This window comes from Bradysia coprophila, chromosome III, assembly GCF_014529535.1.
Source record: "Bradysia coprophila strain Holo2 chromosome III, BU_Bcop_v1, whole genome shotgun sequence".
Classification (NCBI taxonomy): domain Eukaryota; kingdom Metazoa; phylum Arthropoda; class Insecta; order Diptera; family Sciaridae; genus Bradysia; species Bradysia coprophila.
In genome coordinates, this window is record NC_050736.1 from 3,420,413 (window position 1) to 3,436,351 (window position 15,939).

Sequence of the window (15,939 nt, forward strand, 5' to 3'; positions counted from 1 at the left end):
ATATATCGCACACATATTTTTCCACAAAATTGTTTATGTTTTAATAATATGTTTGTTTAATTTTTTTTTTTTTTTCCTCAACGCGTGTGCTTATACCTACTGTATTTTTTTTGTTAAAAAAAAAAACTTATTTATTTCAAACAATTTAACCGTCCATCAATTTGAGTTATAAATGCGATATATGAGTAAAGAAATCGAAGATGAATCAACACACGTGACCGTATTACATGCAACCGTTCTCAGACCGTTTATTTTATAGAATTAAATTACGTTAAAAAGTGGATGAATATAGTTGGTTGATTGCATCGAAGTGAAGTTATTAAATTCAAGTGATTTATGTCTTTCGATGTTGCATAATGTGTCAATTTAATAGAGAAGCGCATGACATCGTTGAACAATATACGTTTAATTATTTCCACGACGGTTTCCGTGGTATACTTTTTTGTGTCCTATCATATGCCTTTTAACGGTAATTTTTCACATAGAAACTCAAAAGAGTAAAATAGTTTTGTGTTAGATTAACCTTTGTAAACGACAATTCTACCACAATAAAATAATCGAATCTATTACTTCTTTAGTTTCATAGATTTCTTATCTTTCGATGCCAAATCTTGTACTTCTTTAGTTTTGCAATACATTTTAAATATAAAGATAACAATTATCTGTCCTCTACGCTTATTTTTGTCCTAGTTGTCCAGAATTTCGTATTTATTCGTAGCCTAAGACAATTAGTGAAGTTAATGTGATAGAAAGTTCTATCAACATACGATACTAAAAAGAACAGTTTCATATTCTTGAAGAGAATAGAATTGTGATACTACAGCAAAAGATTCGGTGACTATCACATTTTTATTCATAGAAATACAGTTGACAATACTCTCATTGAATTGATTTTAAGTCTGATTTTTACATTGTTTCACTGTACACAGGATATCTTATTTATAAAAAGCCGTAGATAGGTTTTATCGGGTACTTTGTCCGACATATGTAGTGTCCATCTACTATCCTTTCGTTTTTGTGACCTGATTTTGAATAAATTCTTTTTTGCGGTTTGAAACTTTTTCTCTAAAACCTCGTCGACAACAAATACGGAATATTTACAGACACAATAATTGCTTCTAAAAATAGATGCTTGCTTATCTGATGTGAGCAATACGAGTAAATAATCTTATAAATTCTTGCACCGAGCTGCAATATTGCACATAATATAATACCTAAATGTGTATGGTTATTTCGAAAAGTGAAAAACACAAACAAAACATTATCGTTTACGATATGCCTAGTATTAGTACTAGGATATACAATGTTTATCAATTGAATATATCCAATGTTAAGCATTGTATGCATGTGCAATTCACACATTTTCCAAACGCTTATTATTCGCCTACAAATTGTCAATAAATAATAAATGAGATTATTATTAATCATAAAAAGCAAACGCACAAACAAAAAAAAAGTAGGTATACCTCACTGTTATACGGTTCGGTATGTGGCTATAAACAATATTGCACGTTAAATTAGTTGGATACACAGAAAAAAATTGTGTAGCTATGCATTTTCAACGAGTTTTCACTTTGTATCAAGATTTTCAACGCTAATAATAAATATAAATTTTAAAAATCCCACACTTAGACATCGCGGCTGAAAAGTTGCAGATATAATTAATGTTTTATCGAGTGACAAATATTATTAAATTATTTTAATTATTTATGTGAATTTAATGCAACTTATAATTGAAATTATGTGCAAGCGCAATTTTAGGATTTTTCAATTTCGTTTAATTAACCGTTTTCTAATCGCTTTTGTGTGGGACGATGAAGTTATTATTAGTCAATTTATGAAACGATTTGTATTCATTTAGCATGGATGAAAAATCGATTGCAACTAGCAGACTGTAAGACTGTTACACATCACTTGTCTTGAAATTTTTTATTGCAGAATGAGTTATGAATCAATTCGTAGGTAATTGGAAATAAATTAAATGAAACGTGAATTTTAATCAACAATCTTAGAGATGGTCGGAGGAAGTTTAATGAATTTCAATAAAAGGCAGAGATTTTTGTAAATATTTTTTTTTTAAACTAGTCAAACATCCTAATCACTAAGACCAAGACATTTTCCCATAATTTCTTAATTGTTCCCAGATTTCCACATATTTTCCTTAATCTTCCCAAAAAGTATTTTCAGGAAAATTTGAAAAAATGTAGAAATATTCTGGAAAATTTCGAAAAATTTGGGAAATGAAAATGCTTTCCCATCCGTTATCGACAACGAAATAATTATTTTCCTAATACATGCTTGAAGGCTTTAGCGAATGGGAGGTTTTCAGCACGAGCTGGAGGCGCAGGCTAGTTATGGAATCGAATTCACTAAAAAATGCCTTTTAGCATAAGATTAGAACAACGATTTTCCTAAACGACAACATTCGCCAGAGTTGGTGGACTTATGCCAAAATGTTTAAACTAATGAAGTAATAGACTTTGTGTCGATTTGTCGAAAAAACTTAAATCGAAAAGGTGAAAATATATCACATATTTAAATAGCCTGACTATCACGAGTTGATTATATTTAACGGGCCTAAAAGCTACCAGCAACTGTTGATCACGTTTTAATCACTATCAACTTTTAAATAGAAAATACATTTGCAGGTTCACCAGAGTTTACATTTAGGATTAGTGGAAAAATATGTAAAAAGCATAAATTAAAAAAATAATAATTATTAGATATCGTCTATGCCAGAAATTACTCATTTGCATTATATCTTCCAAACGCAAACATGCTGTTTCTCTGTTTATATTTGATGATATCCCATCAGTATATGAACGTTTTTTTTTTTTGGGGAATTAGAAATAATACCAAAAATAATCAACTTAAGAGGCTTTTACAAAATAAAAAAAAATTGTACAACGACATCTAATTCATCAAAAGGGCTTCATTTATCATCACACAGTCTGGAATATATAAACGAAATCTTGAATGCTCTCGGAGAAGTGAAAAAACATTAACATTATACGCTTACATGTATTTTTATTTAGTGGACAGTAGCGTAAGTGGTCATTAATTTAACAGTTTGCCTGAAATTTATTTGAAAAATTGTTCATCTCTTCAATTTTTTGAATGTTTCTTGTCATAAGTTTGGTGTAGATGGTGTCTATATGCCTTTTAATACTGTGAACCTTACTCTTTTTTACGAACAACAATTTATAATATGCGTGTGATGATGTGAATTATTTATAGCTGCCAAAGATTTCACACTTCTATACCAGTTTTTTTCCCTTCTTATTTCACTTTTTTTCGGATATTATTTTATTTCGTTGATAATTTAAATTTTAAATGTTTGTTGAAGATTTTTTTTCTTCTTCTTAATTTCGTTTATTTAAATAACATTTTTTTTATTATTAATCTGAAGACGTATCAATATTCGAAATTTATCTTATCTTGTTATGTGTGAAACTTGTGAAAAAAATGAAAATATTTAGCAAGCAATCATCATCAATTATAGACGGATAGTATAGTAATTTGAAGAAAAAAAGGGTCATCAACTTATGTGTGTACTTCTGCATATATGCTAATTACAATACGATTTATGAGTCATTGAGTCCATAGACCTGAACCGTGAGTTCTGCGTATACGCTCCAAAAGAATTATTTGTTCAATAAAAATAAACGCTGTCGCTGGGTCGTTTAGAGAAAACATTGATTGTAATTAGCAGACGGTGATCTGTTCATTCACATATAATTATATGAACTAAAATATTGTTGAGCTTGATAATTCGTGATACTTATTTGTGTTTATCTTCTCTTCCAGTCACCAGAATTGGAGTATCGAAATGAGCTGATGGGGCGACTTCACAAACTAGACACGGAAGTAGAACTAGAAATCATACAACATCAACCCTCACATTCACCGTCAATATTAGGGTGTGGTTATACCAATAATCATGTCTACGATGGCTATGGCAAAGAATATTATTTCGGTAATGACAGGAAAATTAATTTTTAATTTTATTAACCAAAAAACCAAAACCAAAAAATCCTTTTTTTGAAACTACTATCACATTTAGGTTCCAAACATAAAGAACTTCTATGCTCAGACGTCGATGACACATTTATGCGGCCGCCACTTTGGGAAGATATCACGAGCTCAATACAAAACATTGACCCGGAGAATGCAATTATGTTGGGCACAATAGCAACGCAAGTGAAACTAGAGGCTTCCGATGAGAATCTACTCGAACCGCTATCATCGCCACTACTCAGTCCACTCGAAATAAAAACGGAAAAATGTCATCTATCATCGTCACATGCGACGCTACATCACAATTCGAATGCATTACACCAAAACAATAACAATAGCAGTAGTAGTAATAATAACAATAATTCATACCACATGTCGGGAGGCAATTATCAACATCAGCATCAAAATAGTTTGAATGGCTATTTGGGTGGAACGAATGGCAGTGGATGTATGACAATTCATCACGGTCAACATCAAATGCAGAATAATGGAGGCAATTCTAGTTACTATAATAATAGCTGGCAGAATCATTCGCAGGTAAGAGAAAATGATGGCTGAGAATAGTGTATAAACAATGTATCTGTTAGGATACCGAAGATAGTGCCGTGTAGAGTAGAAATCCAAATTCTATTGTCTGGAGAGATTGCTTACCGAGAACAAGAAGCCTAGTGCAGGACATTGTTTCCCACCTACATTTTTAATTAAATCGATTTATTAGCCGAAATCAAGATGTATCCAACCGATCAAACTTTTTCATCTGTTATCGAGAGTGACAACAAAAATAAATGTTGGGCTCCGGCTATGCTGTCTCTAATAGTAAAATATGTGGTCAAACTAATGAAGTAAAAGATTACGTTTCCATTTGTCACAAATACTTCGATCAAAAGAAGTAACAGTTTGGATAATTATGGCCATGCGTGCAATTCGTAAAAGATTAATTGTGAAATGTACCACTGATTATCCAGTGCCCAGCTTACGTTAGGCCGATTTAATATTTCTATTCCGGTTTACATTTCTTGATGTTATTGCCTCTGCCGCGCCGTAACTAACTATTTTCATTGATAAATCGATCAAGTAAAAAAATCAATCTAAAAAAGAATGAAACCAGAACGTGACTGCTTACTCCATAGATAGCTAAGCATTCGAAACTCCTTTATTTAACAAATTTCAATCAAAATGCAGAATTTTCTATCATTGACTAAGCAGGTCACTTCAAAAACGATTTCGCAGACACTAACCTTTAAATGCAAGTTATTCTGCAGCTATTCCGTGTTGTCCGACACCTTTTCAGTCGAAAAATTTTTTTGAGCACAGGGACGAACAATATTGGTCGAAAACGCTTTCAACTGGAAGGAGCTATAAATCGTTTTATTTAATAATGTCAAAAGAATTTTATTATTATTTATCATTGAGGCGACATTTTCGAAAGTTTCGTCATCGACGCTGAATGTTCAAGTAGTTTAATATTGTTTAAAGTCTACAGTTTTGCGCGTCTGTATAGAGAGATGGTATCTGTATGTCTGTATGGAATATTTGATTTTATTTTTATGTTTGTTTCTTTTATTACTTTATGTATACTATTTTTATGAATGAAATTTGTGAATACCAAGATTCTGGTCCATCGCTATTTGATTAATAAATTAATACACTAGCTGATTAAATATTTAAAGGCAATAATGAAATAGAGAAAAAAAAATTATATTTCTTTTATGTCAACATTAATTTCGAAACTAGCTGATTTAGTAAATCATGACGATATTGAACACAACGCTAAAAATAAATGTTTATGAAAAAAAAATCCACAACGATCTACCGCATAGAATTCTAATTCTTTTTTTTTTTTTAGAAAAATTTGTAAAGAAAACAAATTTGCATTCAAATGTTTTAACATTCAGATATTTGTTGATTTATTTATATATTTTTCGAGCAAACGTTTTATCGAATTTATTACTCTATAACAATTTATCAATCGTTTGAATCACACTCGATAATTTATGCGACACTTTAGCAGCGATTATATCACTAGAAACATTTTTTAATACAAAAATTCAACTTTTTTTTTGTTTGTTTTTACTAAATTGAGAAATTTATTTCTAAAAAATATTCCAGAGTTACCATTCAAAATTCCAGTCACAAAATTCCAATTTATGTCCACAAATGGCGTCTAGATTAATGTATGTACCACCGTTAACCCCACCTAGTTCCGATCCAGGAAGTCCGAGTAATTCTCTACAGGTAAAATAAATATTTATTTCTTATAATTTGTGCCAGTCCTTATGAAAAAAATGTAACAAAACATCATCATCCGATTGACGTATCATTACTTTTTGATCAAGAAATAGTCAAGTTTGTAAGCTCTAAACAAACTGAAAGAAAAACTAATTTTCCAACGTTCTGAAAAAAAAAATCAAAGTTTTTGAAAAGGATCTACGATGGAGGTGGGCCCTATTGATATTTAAATCATCTGACACTCAATTAATAATTCTTCATTTTCCCAAAGATTTTCTTCAACTTTCATATTTATTTCGATAATTTTTGAGTTTTATTATCATCTTAAGAAATTAAAGATACAAACGATTGGTTAAAATTGCCTTCAGAACACACAAGCGTGCAAGTTTGATCTTTAGTAAATTACAATCGCTTCATATAATCATCATAGTCAACAATAAAAGCATTAAAAAAAACATTTTCCAGGGACCACCGAGACGAACACCGCCGCCACCATACCATCATCAACAACAACAACAGCAGCAGCAACAACAACAACAACCTCCTCCACACAGTTCATTAACTTGCTCTACAATATCGATTCATTCGAATAGTAATAATAGTCATCATCAAAACCAAAATATCTCCATTACAACATTAAGTAATAACAATAACAATTTAAATAATAGCAACAATAACAGTAATAGTAGTTCGGTGGTATTATCCAATACGTCGACGGTTAAAAATATGTTGGCTCGATATAATCGAAGAAATAATCCAGAATTGGAGAAACGAAGGATACACCATTGTGATTTCTTAGGTGAGTCTATGAACTTTTACTATTTTTCGTTATATTACATTACAGACGAGACTTTAACTTAAGTTTTTGAGTAAAATACATCACTTGTGGGACATGAGATGGAAATCATTTCTTAAGTGTTTCACACAAGAAATACCATTTTCATCATTTTTCCCATTTGACAAATAATGTACTATTACTATTCATCTCGTTATGTAACAACTCAATCATTGAAGACCAGGTGACCCATTTTTTTAAAAGTAAAAACCAAAGTAATATCGTTCGTACTGATCTATTTTTCAAATTAGACTTAAGTGTACAGGTCTCAAACATTTTATGCAAAAAGCCACATTTTCCGAACGATTTCTTCAGAAGTGAAGATCGATGATGCGCACAAGCGACACACGCTATAAATAATAGCGTTCTCTGTTTCCAATATTGATCATCAGTGCACCAGACTTACTTTATTCTATGTAGGAAGTAATGTTGTGAATATGGCGAATAAATCGATTCACGACAATATAAACGGAATGAAAAAGAAAAGAAAAATTAAATTAAGTCGACAATGAATCCAGATAGGTGAAACACTGTAAATTCTTATTAAAATCTTTCAAACGTACATAAAAGCTATCTCACTATGACCACTGCACGAATTTTATTACGATGAGCACGGATTGTGTTTTTGTGTTTGTGGCCTAGCAGTTTGATTGGAAATTTTTTACTTTTTCAAATGTGTAATCAATTCGATCAATTTATTAGAAGTAATTTTCTCTTCGGATATTATTGTATATGTTAGTTGGTTGAAGCTGGTGTCTAGTGTAGAGCTTGTGTGTTACATAAAATTAAATTAGAAGTAAAGGTAAATTTAAAAAAAAAACATTTTTTTTAGTTTAAAGCTCAGAAAAAACTTCCAATGTTACATAAATGACAAAATGTCAATGATTTTTTGAAACAGAAATGTACACCCGTCATCGTCAATCCAAATAACACAGAAAATGCTTCCGTAATGTCAATGTGATACTGTTAACGAGTTTGGATATTTTTTTTACGATTATTGACATTACGATGTCTGACAAACGGTTTCTCCAAATACAGCATTGAAATGTTTCATTTAACTTTTTTTTTTATTATATTAATCAATACTAATAATGTAGACATACTCGCCGATCGGTCATCAACTTTAATGAATGAGATCTCGTTTTATGCTTTGACTTATCTATCACCGGTCGTGTGAAATACTTGTTGATGGGTGGAATGAAATGGAGGATGAATGGAATGAAATTCTCAACAGAGTTGATGTTTTTAAGACGTTTTTATAATTAAAATAATAGATTACAGAGTAGCTACACATTCAACTGACCTATAATTTCCCATCGTCACGGCCATCATCTTATATGTTCCTCATAGCAAGATATAAATTTTACTCGAGGATTTACTTCTACAGCAAGTAAACGAAATGCTAAGTCTTCCATTGAGGACAGTTCATCGTGATCTTATTTTATTTCTCTTTTTCTCATTTTTTGCAAAGCGATCGTTCACGATCTATATTTGCACCATATTGATTGCAATATGCTTATCTCTTCGCACAGAACATTCAATTAAAAGTTAGATACTTAAAGCCACCTACATACAAATATAAATTGTGATGGACAAGATAAGTGATCTGCGTTCATTATATATCATGTCACCGAACCGTAAAACTGCGATAACTTCGACTGCACACAGAAGTTGACAATAAAATAATGTAAGAAATTGTGTGTATGGTTTTTTCGTTTCCCGGTGTATCGACAACTTATTGGCTTTCATATAGCAAATTGCCCTAGAACTGTTATTTCACGATACACATTTATAGTCTTAAAGAGTTGAGACTACTCGAAACAAAAACATACGTACGCGAAATTCCATAATCGATGCAGACAAAAAGCCATATATATTGGAAGAAAAATTCCGCGTTAAGCTATGCCGCGCCGCTTATTAATGCAAAAAGGCATAATAAGGTAATAACAACTAATATACATGTCAATATACACCGAGTTTTGTATACTGTTATACATTTAATCATAATATTGAATACATATGTAACCCAGGTTTTGTTGTTGTATCATACGCGTTGTATTGATTTTATAAACAACTGAATATTTACGACGATTCGTACAGGCAGAATTTAAAAAAAATTACTGCCTTGTTTCATATTCGGTGCACGTTCCTCTTAAAGAATTAAAATATTGTTTCATATAATATAAATGTACTGTACGTACACCTTCTCGTGAAGAAATTTCTAGTTATTTTTAGTTTAAATGCATTGCAATTTTCAGTATTGATAATTTTAATTGTTTTTAAGAAGAAATATTGAGAAAAAGTGTGAAATAATGGCTCGATGGTGATGTGGCGGAATGGCGCAGATCCGTATATTACTATTGAATGGAAAATGTGTGTCAATACTCAAAACATGAGGAATAATAAATTATTGTATATTATTGAGCAAGACACTTGTACTTATCTTGATCTTTGGTTTGTCTAGTAATTATTATTGATTGATATTTCATGCAGTTCGACAATGGTATTCGATATTATAACTAATGTGTCTTTTTTCGACTTTTACCAAGGCAGCTTTCTAGCAAAATCACACAAATTGTTTACAAAATTCGTACAGTGTCCGCTTGTAAATTTCATTACACTTCTAAAATAACGAAATTTACAAGCGGACACTGTACGATTTTTGGCCTCCAAATTTTGTAAGCAATTGCTAGAGAGCTGCCGTGCTTTTACATAATGGAACAAAATGTGATACTTTAGTGAAGTTATTATGGTCGATTAACAATATCCACGATCTTTGTTTCAAATATAACTTCAAAATACGACGCAGGTTTGAGATAATTATCAAAGATTTCTCTAAATTCTGCTTACTATTCCAATTTAATACTCGGAGCAACCCATAGACATCAGAGATTCAATTCAGATATCCAATGGATTGTATTGTTTCTTTAACCTGTTACATACGGCACGGCAATCATATAACCAGTATTAACCGATTTCAAATTTTGTACTTCATTTTTTTAAACATGCATTTTACTTTATGAAGGACCATATTACTCATAGTTTGTCATTATTTTTGTCGTCGTTATTGATAACAGATGATTAGCCGTATGATCTTGTTAGCTTCATTAGTAATGTTCAACAATCACTTTCTACTCTAAAAGACAAATATTGCTTCATTTCTGTTTAGTTTTTTTCTCACCTGCAACAATGGGAACAGTTACAGATTTTTCTTAGGAGATTTTAATGGGAGGTTTTAGGTGGTAATAACACTTCGGATCGGAACCTACGGCTTTGCCATCGTCCAGCAGTGTCAAATTAACCTGTTAGAGACGGCAAGCATATGACAAGTATTATTATCGGATCTATTACTTCCTTCAATCAAAGTATTTTTAATCTGTTGATTTCAAATCTTGTACTTCAATTTTTTAATATGCATTTTACTATATAAATGACCATATTACCCATAGCTTGTCATTAATTTTGTCGTCGTTATCAATAACAGATGTGACAGAATCTGATCACAGTTTCCTTTGTTGATGGTCGTCTTCAAAACCAACAACAAACTAAATTTTGAAACAGTCAATTTTAATAGTGAATAACCTTCAGGATTCAAGTTTCTTGAAGGTTAAAATTCAGTTCAGATGATAATCGTGTTAAAGATCTGTTCAATCTTTAAACCAGCATCACTAATCAAATCTGTTATATCTAATATTTAACGCATCACCTAGCAAGTGATGGGTACAAAATCCTTTACCTCATTAGTTTTACCAGAATGCTGGAGAAAGCTAATCTCATATTTTTAATGCCATCGTCGTCGATAACAGATGCCATGTCTACAAAGGTTAATGTTAATATCTGTTTATCTGTTTTTGCGATAATTTCGAGCAAATGTAAGTCACCAGTATATTATGGTAATCACAAACAAATATACTAGGCTCGAAACAAACAATAAGAATTCGTGTCGGATTTCCGTTCCGGGAATTGTTGACAGTAATTATGAAACATAGTCTACATTACAACGCATTGTTTAACCAATTGCAGCAGTATGTGGAGAGTGATTGCTTAAGGAACGTTGACTAAAGATTTATTAACATAATTTGCTTAAGAAAAGTAACAACAACAGACGTACTTCACTGACCTTTAGCTTACCTGACACGTTTTTTACGTACGGATAATAATTTAGATTTTTCATGTTTTACAGGTTGTAGTAAGGTGTACACAAAAAGTTCGCATCTAAAAGCCCATCAGCGGATACACACAGGTAGGTTTTCATTTCATTTTACCTTAAAATTAATTTAAAATATTTGCAAACGAAAAGCGAATTAACAATTTCTTTTTTGTCGTATTATTAACTGCTCTTATTCTCCTGGATTTATGCACAATGATGAATACGTACAAGTATAGATAAACTGTGGCAAAAAACCTTTTTTTTGTGAGTAAATGTTAAGAGTCTGATGGAATGATGAATGAAATTTGAGAATACGAAAAATGTAATTTAAAAATCTCAAACCGGTTCTTATGTTGACTGACCTCATCCAGGCATACGATGAATGTATATTTGAAAAATGTCGCACAAACATTTTTTTATCCGATGCGAGTGAGATAGTCTGATTCGAAATAATTACCAAAGGTTTATTAATAAATGGCAATGTCTATTGAAGCGAGATCTCACATGGACCATTATATTTTCACCTTACACATAAAGACTTTACAACACGAACTGTAAAATTAATCTTTTACTTATTTAACGCACATAATTATACACATACCTAATGTACCTTGAAAAATAAAAATAATAAAAAAAAAACTAAAATTCAAAATCTGCAGGTCCATCAATCATCTGCACATGAGACATGTAATAAAAACGAAATCATGCTATGTCAAAAATGTTAAACATTAAGTTTTTATGATTTATTTTTTAACACAAATATTGATAAAATTCGAAAGTCGACTACTTCACGTTCGTATACAATATGTGAAGAACGCATATATGTGTTACTGGTGTTGCTTCTATTTTTTTCATCTTTGAATGGACTGTCCATAAGACGTCAAGTAGCAAGTTTATACAATGTGAAACAAATGTGCGTACAGAAGAAAAAAAAATTAACTGTGTACTTGGTGTAACCTAACCGGTACGTTAAATATATTCATTTGTGAAATTTATTCTTTTCCATTCATTGTGCAAATTTCGGATCAGTAAAAAATACGCGTTTTTCGGGGTCAGGTTATTATCATATTAATGAAAAATTATTTTCACTTTACGATGAAATCTGAAAGTTTCGTGTCGATGGGTCTTTGATAAGATTGGCGACTAATTTTGTTGTCAACGAATCTCAAGATTTTAGATTATGTAAAAAGAAGATATTTGACCATCTAACCACCACGACTCGTCAACGCCACTTTTTGAAACGGCTCTACATACATGTCTAAAGCTCGAAAGATTACACTCATAAACTGCTCTAAATTTAAATTTTTTACAAGATCAGGTCAGCTTGAAATCTGGTTTCAGGTTAGGTTAAAAAAATAATGTCAATATCAAGGTTTAGGTACGACATGTCCAGACAATCAACAAATCTGTTACTTCTGCTGTTTAAAACATTTTTTGATCGTTTATACAACTCTTTTACTTCATCTGGTGCGACATACATTTCGATATATAGAAAACTCCAGCCAGGCATTATTGCTTAGTTTGGTCGTCGTTGTCGATAACAAATGTCCTCTTAGGTCAATATTTTATTTGATTATTGACTTTGTCAAATCTAGACATAATCTGTCTGTTTGTAGACCATGCAGTAAAAAAAATCCACCTACGGCGCTATACAAGCTTGCCAATGATTTTATTTTTAATTTACAATCTGCAATAAAATCGCTTTGTTGTATTCAGCGATGTGATTTCTAGCCAGATGAAACTTTTGATCAAAGTGCGAAATTTTATAACGCCTTTCACATCACGATAAACCTTAGAGGTCCACCATTTTATAATTAATAGTCAGTGGTTATTTGAATCTGGAGATTTCTGTGACAAGCTTTCCAAAGCAATATTCTGTTTAAAAAAAATTGTGGACAAGAATGATTATGATTGCTTATAAAATGAAACCTGAGTTAAAATTTGAATAACATTATGAGGTTGTGTAGTTAATCGGTTAACACCTCTTGAGATTCTTGATCCTTTACATCATTTGCTAATAAAAACGACTTCGTGTCTCTGCTTCTTTTCTTAATTTAATATATGATCCGATCACGTACACAACAAGCAAACAAATGCGAAAATTACATGTGTCCTTTCCACAATTATTATTTTTTATTGTAACTTCGAAGTGTCTCATAAATTACACTATAAAATGTCAAGTGTTTTACAACGAAAATTGCATAAATTGAAAAAAATAAAACCTTTTCTTTTGTGACATATCATTTATAATAAGGCAAAGAAATATTACCTGGCATACATATAACACCGGAATAATGGTAAAGACAAACTTAAAGCCACTTGGAAATGTAAAAACCTTTTTGAAATGATATGCTACTTCTCTCTTGAATGATGCGTGACTTTACAAAAGAAATTGCATTCTTTGGCAAACTTGTTGAAATCACTTTATGCAAATATATTGCTTAACAATTTTCACGAATTGGCAAACTCTTGGGTATATAACCGCTTGAAAAATGATTTCTTATTAAGTCATCTTAATGAGATGATGAGCATCTGACTCATGACATATTCAATGTATATGAGTATTGTACAATGTATATGAAGCATGCATTTATACGTTCTACAATTTTAGCCAATGAGTTGTCATTTCAATTCAACTATGATAGATATTGTTAATTTCCATAAATTAAATAATATGCCCGAGATGGTAAAAAGCTATTATACTAACAGCAACAGCACAGAGACGCATTTATATGTGGTAATACTCGTTTGTTAAGAAGTCAAACCATTTACTAGACAATAAATCATCTTTTATAGTAAAAACAAAATTGCATCACCTACCCAAAACGCCCTCAAACCAAAATCCATATCCTCGGAACATGCATCGCAACATATTGCAATTACATTTATATCCGTGTGGCAGAATATTTATATATTTATACGAAACCATCATAATGCGGCTGCTTTTTTTCGTTTCGTCGTTGTCTAACTGTTTTTATTCAATTTTGTTTATATAAATTTTAATAAAATCATATTTTCACATAATATCCAGCCAACCATAACAAACGAACCTAGCGAATTTAATTTAAACAGAAATTTTCTATTTAAAATTTCAATTACCACTATGCGATACCACACTAAGCGTCAATTGACAAAGTGGCAGAATGATAGATTTTTTCATATTTGTAAAGTTTTTCTTGAATCGAAAGAGACGCACACTTGGAAAGTCGAACGCAATGGGTTCTTTACATTTTCGTTTTACATTTGTATTATTGTAATACTTGATTGTCGGACGAGGCAAAAACTTTTTTTTGGAAAATTAGTTGTTGTTGAGAATACAGAGTCCGATGCCATTTAAAAAAATACATTTTTCACATTATTTTTTGAAATTTTCGCGCATTTTTCTAGATATCTAGATTTTTTATAAAAAAAATGAAAATTTGGAAAATTTTGAAAAATGTATGGAATTTTGGGAAGATTTAAAAAATGGGAAAATGTTTTCACAACATTAGTACTTGGCCCAGGCCCAAGTACACTAAAAACCTTAAAATATATATTAAAAAGACTTCATAATAACAGTTCCATTTTGTTATTAATTTTCATTGATCATTTGCAGACTGTATTCCGAGTCCGAAAAATCGTTAGGGCTAACCAAACGTCGCTCCTCTAACGTTTTTTTTTTCCTCTTTTGTTTATTTATTTATTTTATTTCGTTTTTAAATGATTTTCTCAAATATTGAAATTAATTAATAAGATGGTGTTATCTTAAAGTGGGCTACGAAGAATATTATGCTTATGCATAAAAAAAGATGAGTTACTAATTTGTGTGCATACAGTTTCCATACAATAATAAGATATGAGAATTTGTCAATTGGAAATTTACTTTTCCCACAAGTTAAACGGACACACATCACCTTGTTATTGTTCGGAATTATTGATATATCAGTTAAAAAAAGATGAGCTAGTCCGATAGTAGCATGATTGCCTTTGTATGTATGGCTATCGAACTCAATAAAGTGAAGTGTGAGGATTTCATGTCCCCCGTTTCACTGTGATACTGAACCCAATTAAAATTAAGAATATTTAAGCAGCTACAGGGTCAGAACAGTGAAACGAGTGAAAATCAACATGTTTTCTGGTTTAGTATTTGTCATTAGTTTAAAAAAGAGAATCTAGATGCGTGGTAACCAAAATTTAGAAAAAATCTAGGTTCTCATTTGTTCAACGAAATTCTTGTAGAACCAATTACAAACCACAACAATCTGACTGTCGGTGACACTGCTTGTAACTTGTGAGTTAATATAATTTGTTTTTTTTTTTTTAAATATTAATCAATGATCTCGACGTCTCCAGCAAAGCAAATTCGGTTATCTTGTCGAATTTAAATTTTCACAGTACAAAGAAACAGTAAACCTTTGCCATGTAACCTCGCATGTAACGTATCGTTCATCAGATTTTATTTTTAGCTCGGCATATCATATATTTTAACATGTGTAAGGTAATGATAAAAATAAAATAAAAGAAGGGAAAAAAAATTGTCCACCGAACAAATTATCATTGATTCACAATGAAGTGTAAATTTTCTCGTCTTCATTCATTTAATCAACATAGCCAAAATGCATTAGCACATTTATCTATAAAGACCATTCATAAAACGTGTGTGTCACTTCAGACTTATTGACTTCTATTGGATTCAACGTCAAAAGACGAAGTGAACAAAACGAAGAAA

At 31.1% G+C, this 15,939-nt stretch overlaps 1 protein-coding gene across 3 annotated transcripts in view; it reads left to right on the forward strand.

The window, feature by feature from the left end:
- Positions 1-15,939, forward strand: part of LOC119076665 (dendritic arbor reduction protein 1) — a 62,352-nt gene that overhangs the window by 37,871 nt on the left and 8,542 nt on the right. Inside the window, exons 2-6 of one of the 3 annotated variants that reach the window (XM_037183562.1) lie at positions 3,808-3,976; positions 4,064-4,554; positions 6,127-6,252; positions 6,712-7,045; positions 11,265-11,324. In XM_037183562.1, the coding sequence (XP_037039457.1) occupies positions 3,808-3,976; positions 4,064-4,554; positions 6,127-6,252; positions 6,712-7,045; positions 11,265-11,324 (1,180 nt within the window). The remainder of the gene's footprint in view (positions 1-3,807; positions 3,977-4,063; positions 4,555-6,126; positions 6,253-6,711; positions 7,046-11,264; positions 11,325-15,939) is intronic. The other 2 variants (XM_037183570.1, XM_037183578.1) reach the window with 2 other exon arrangements.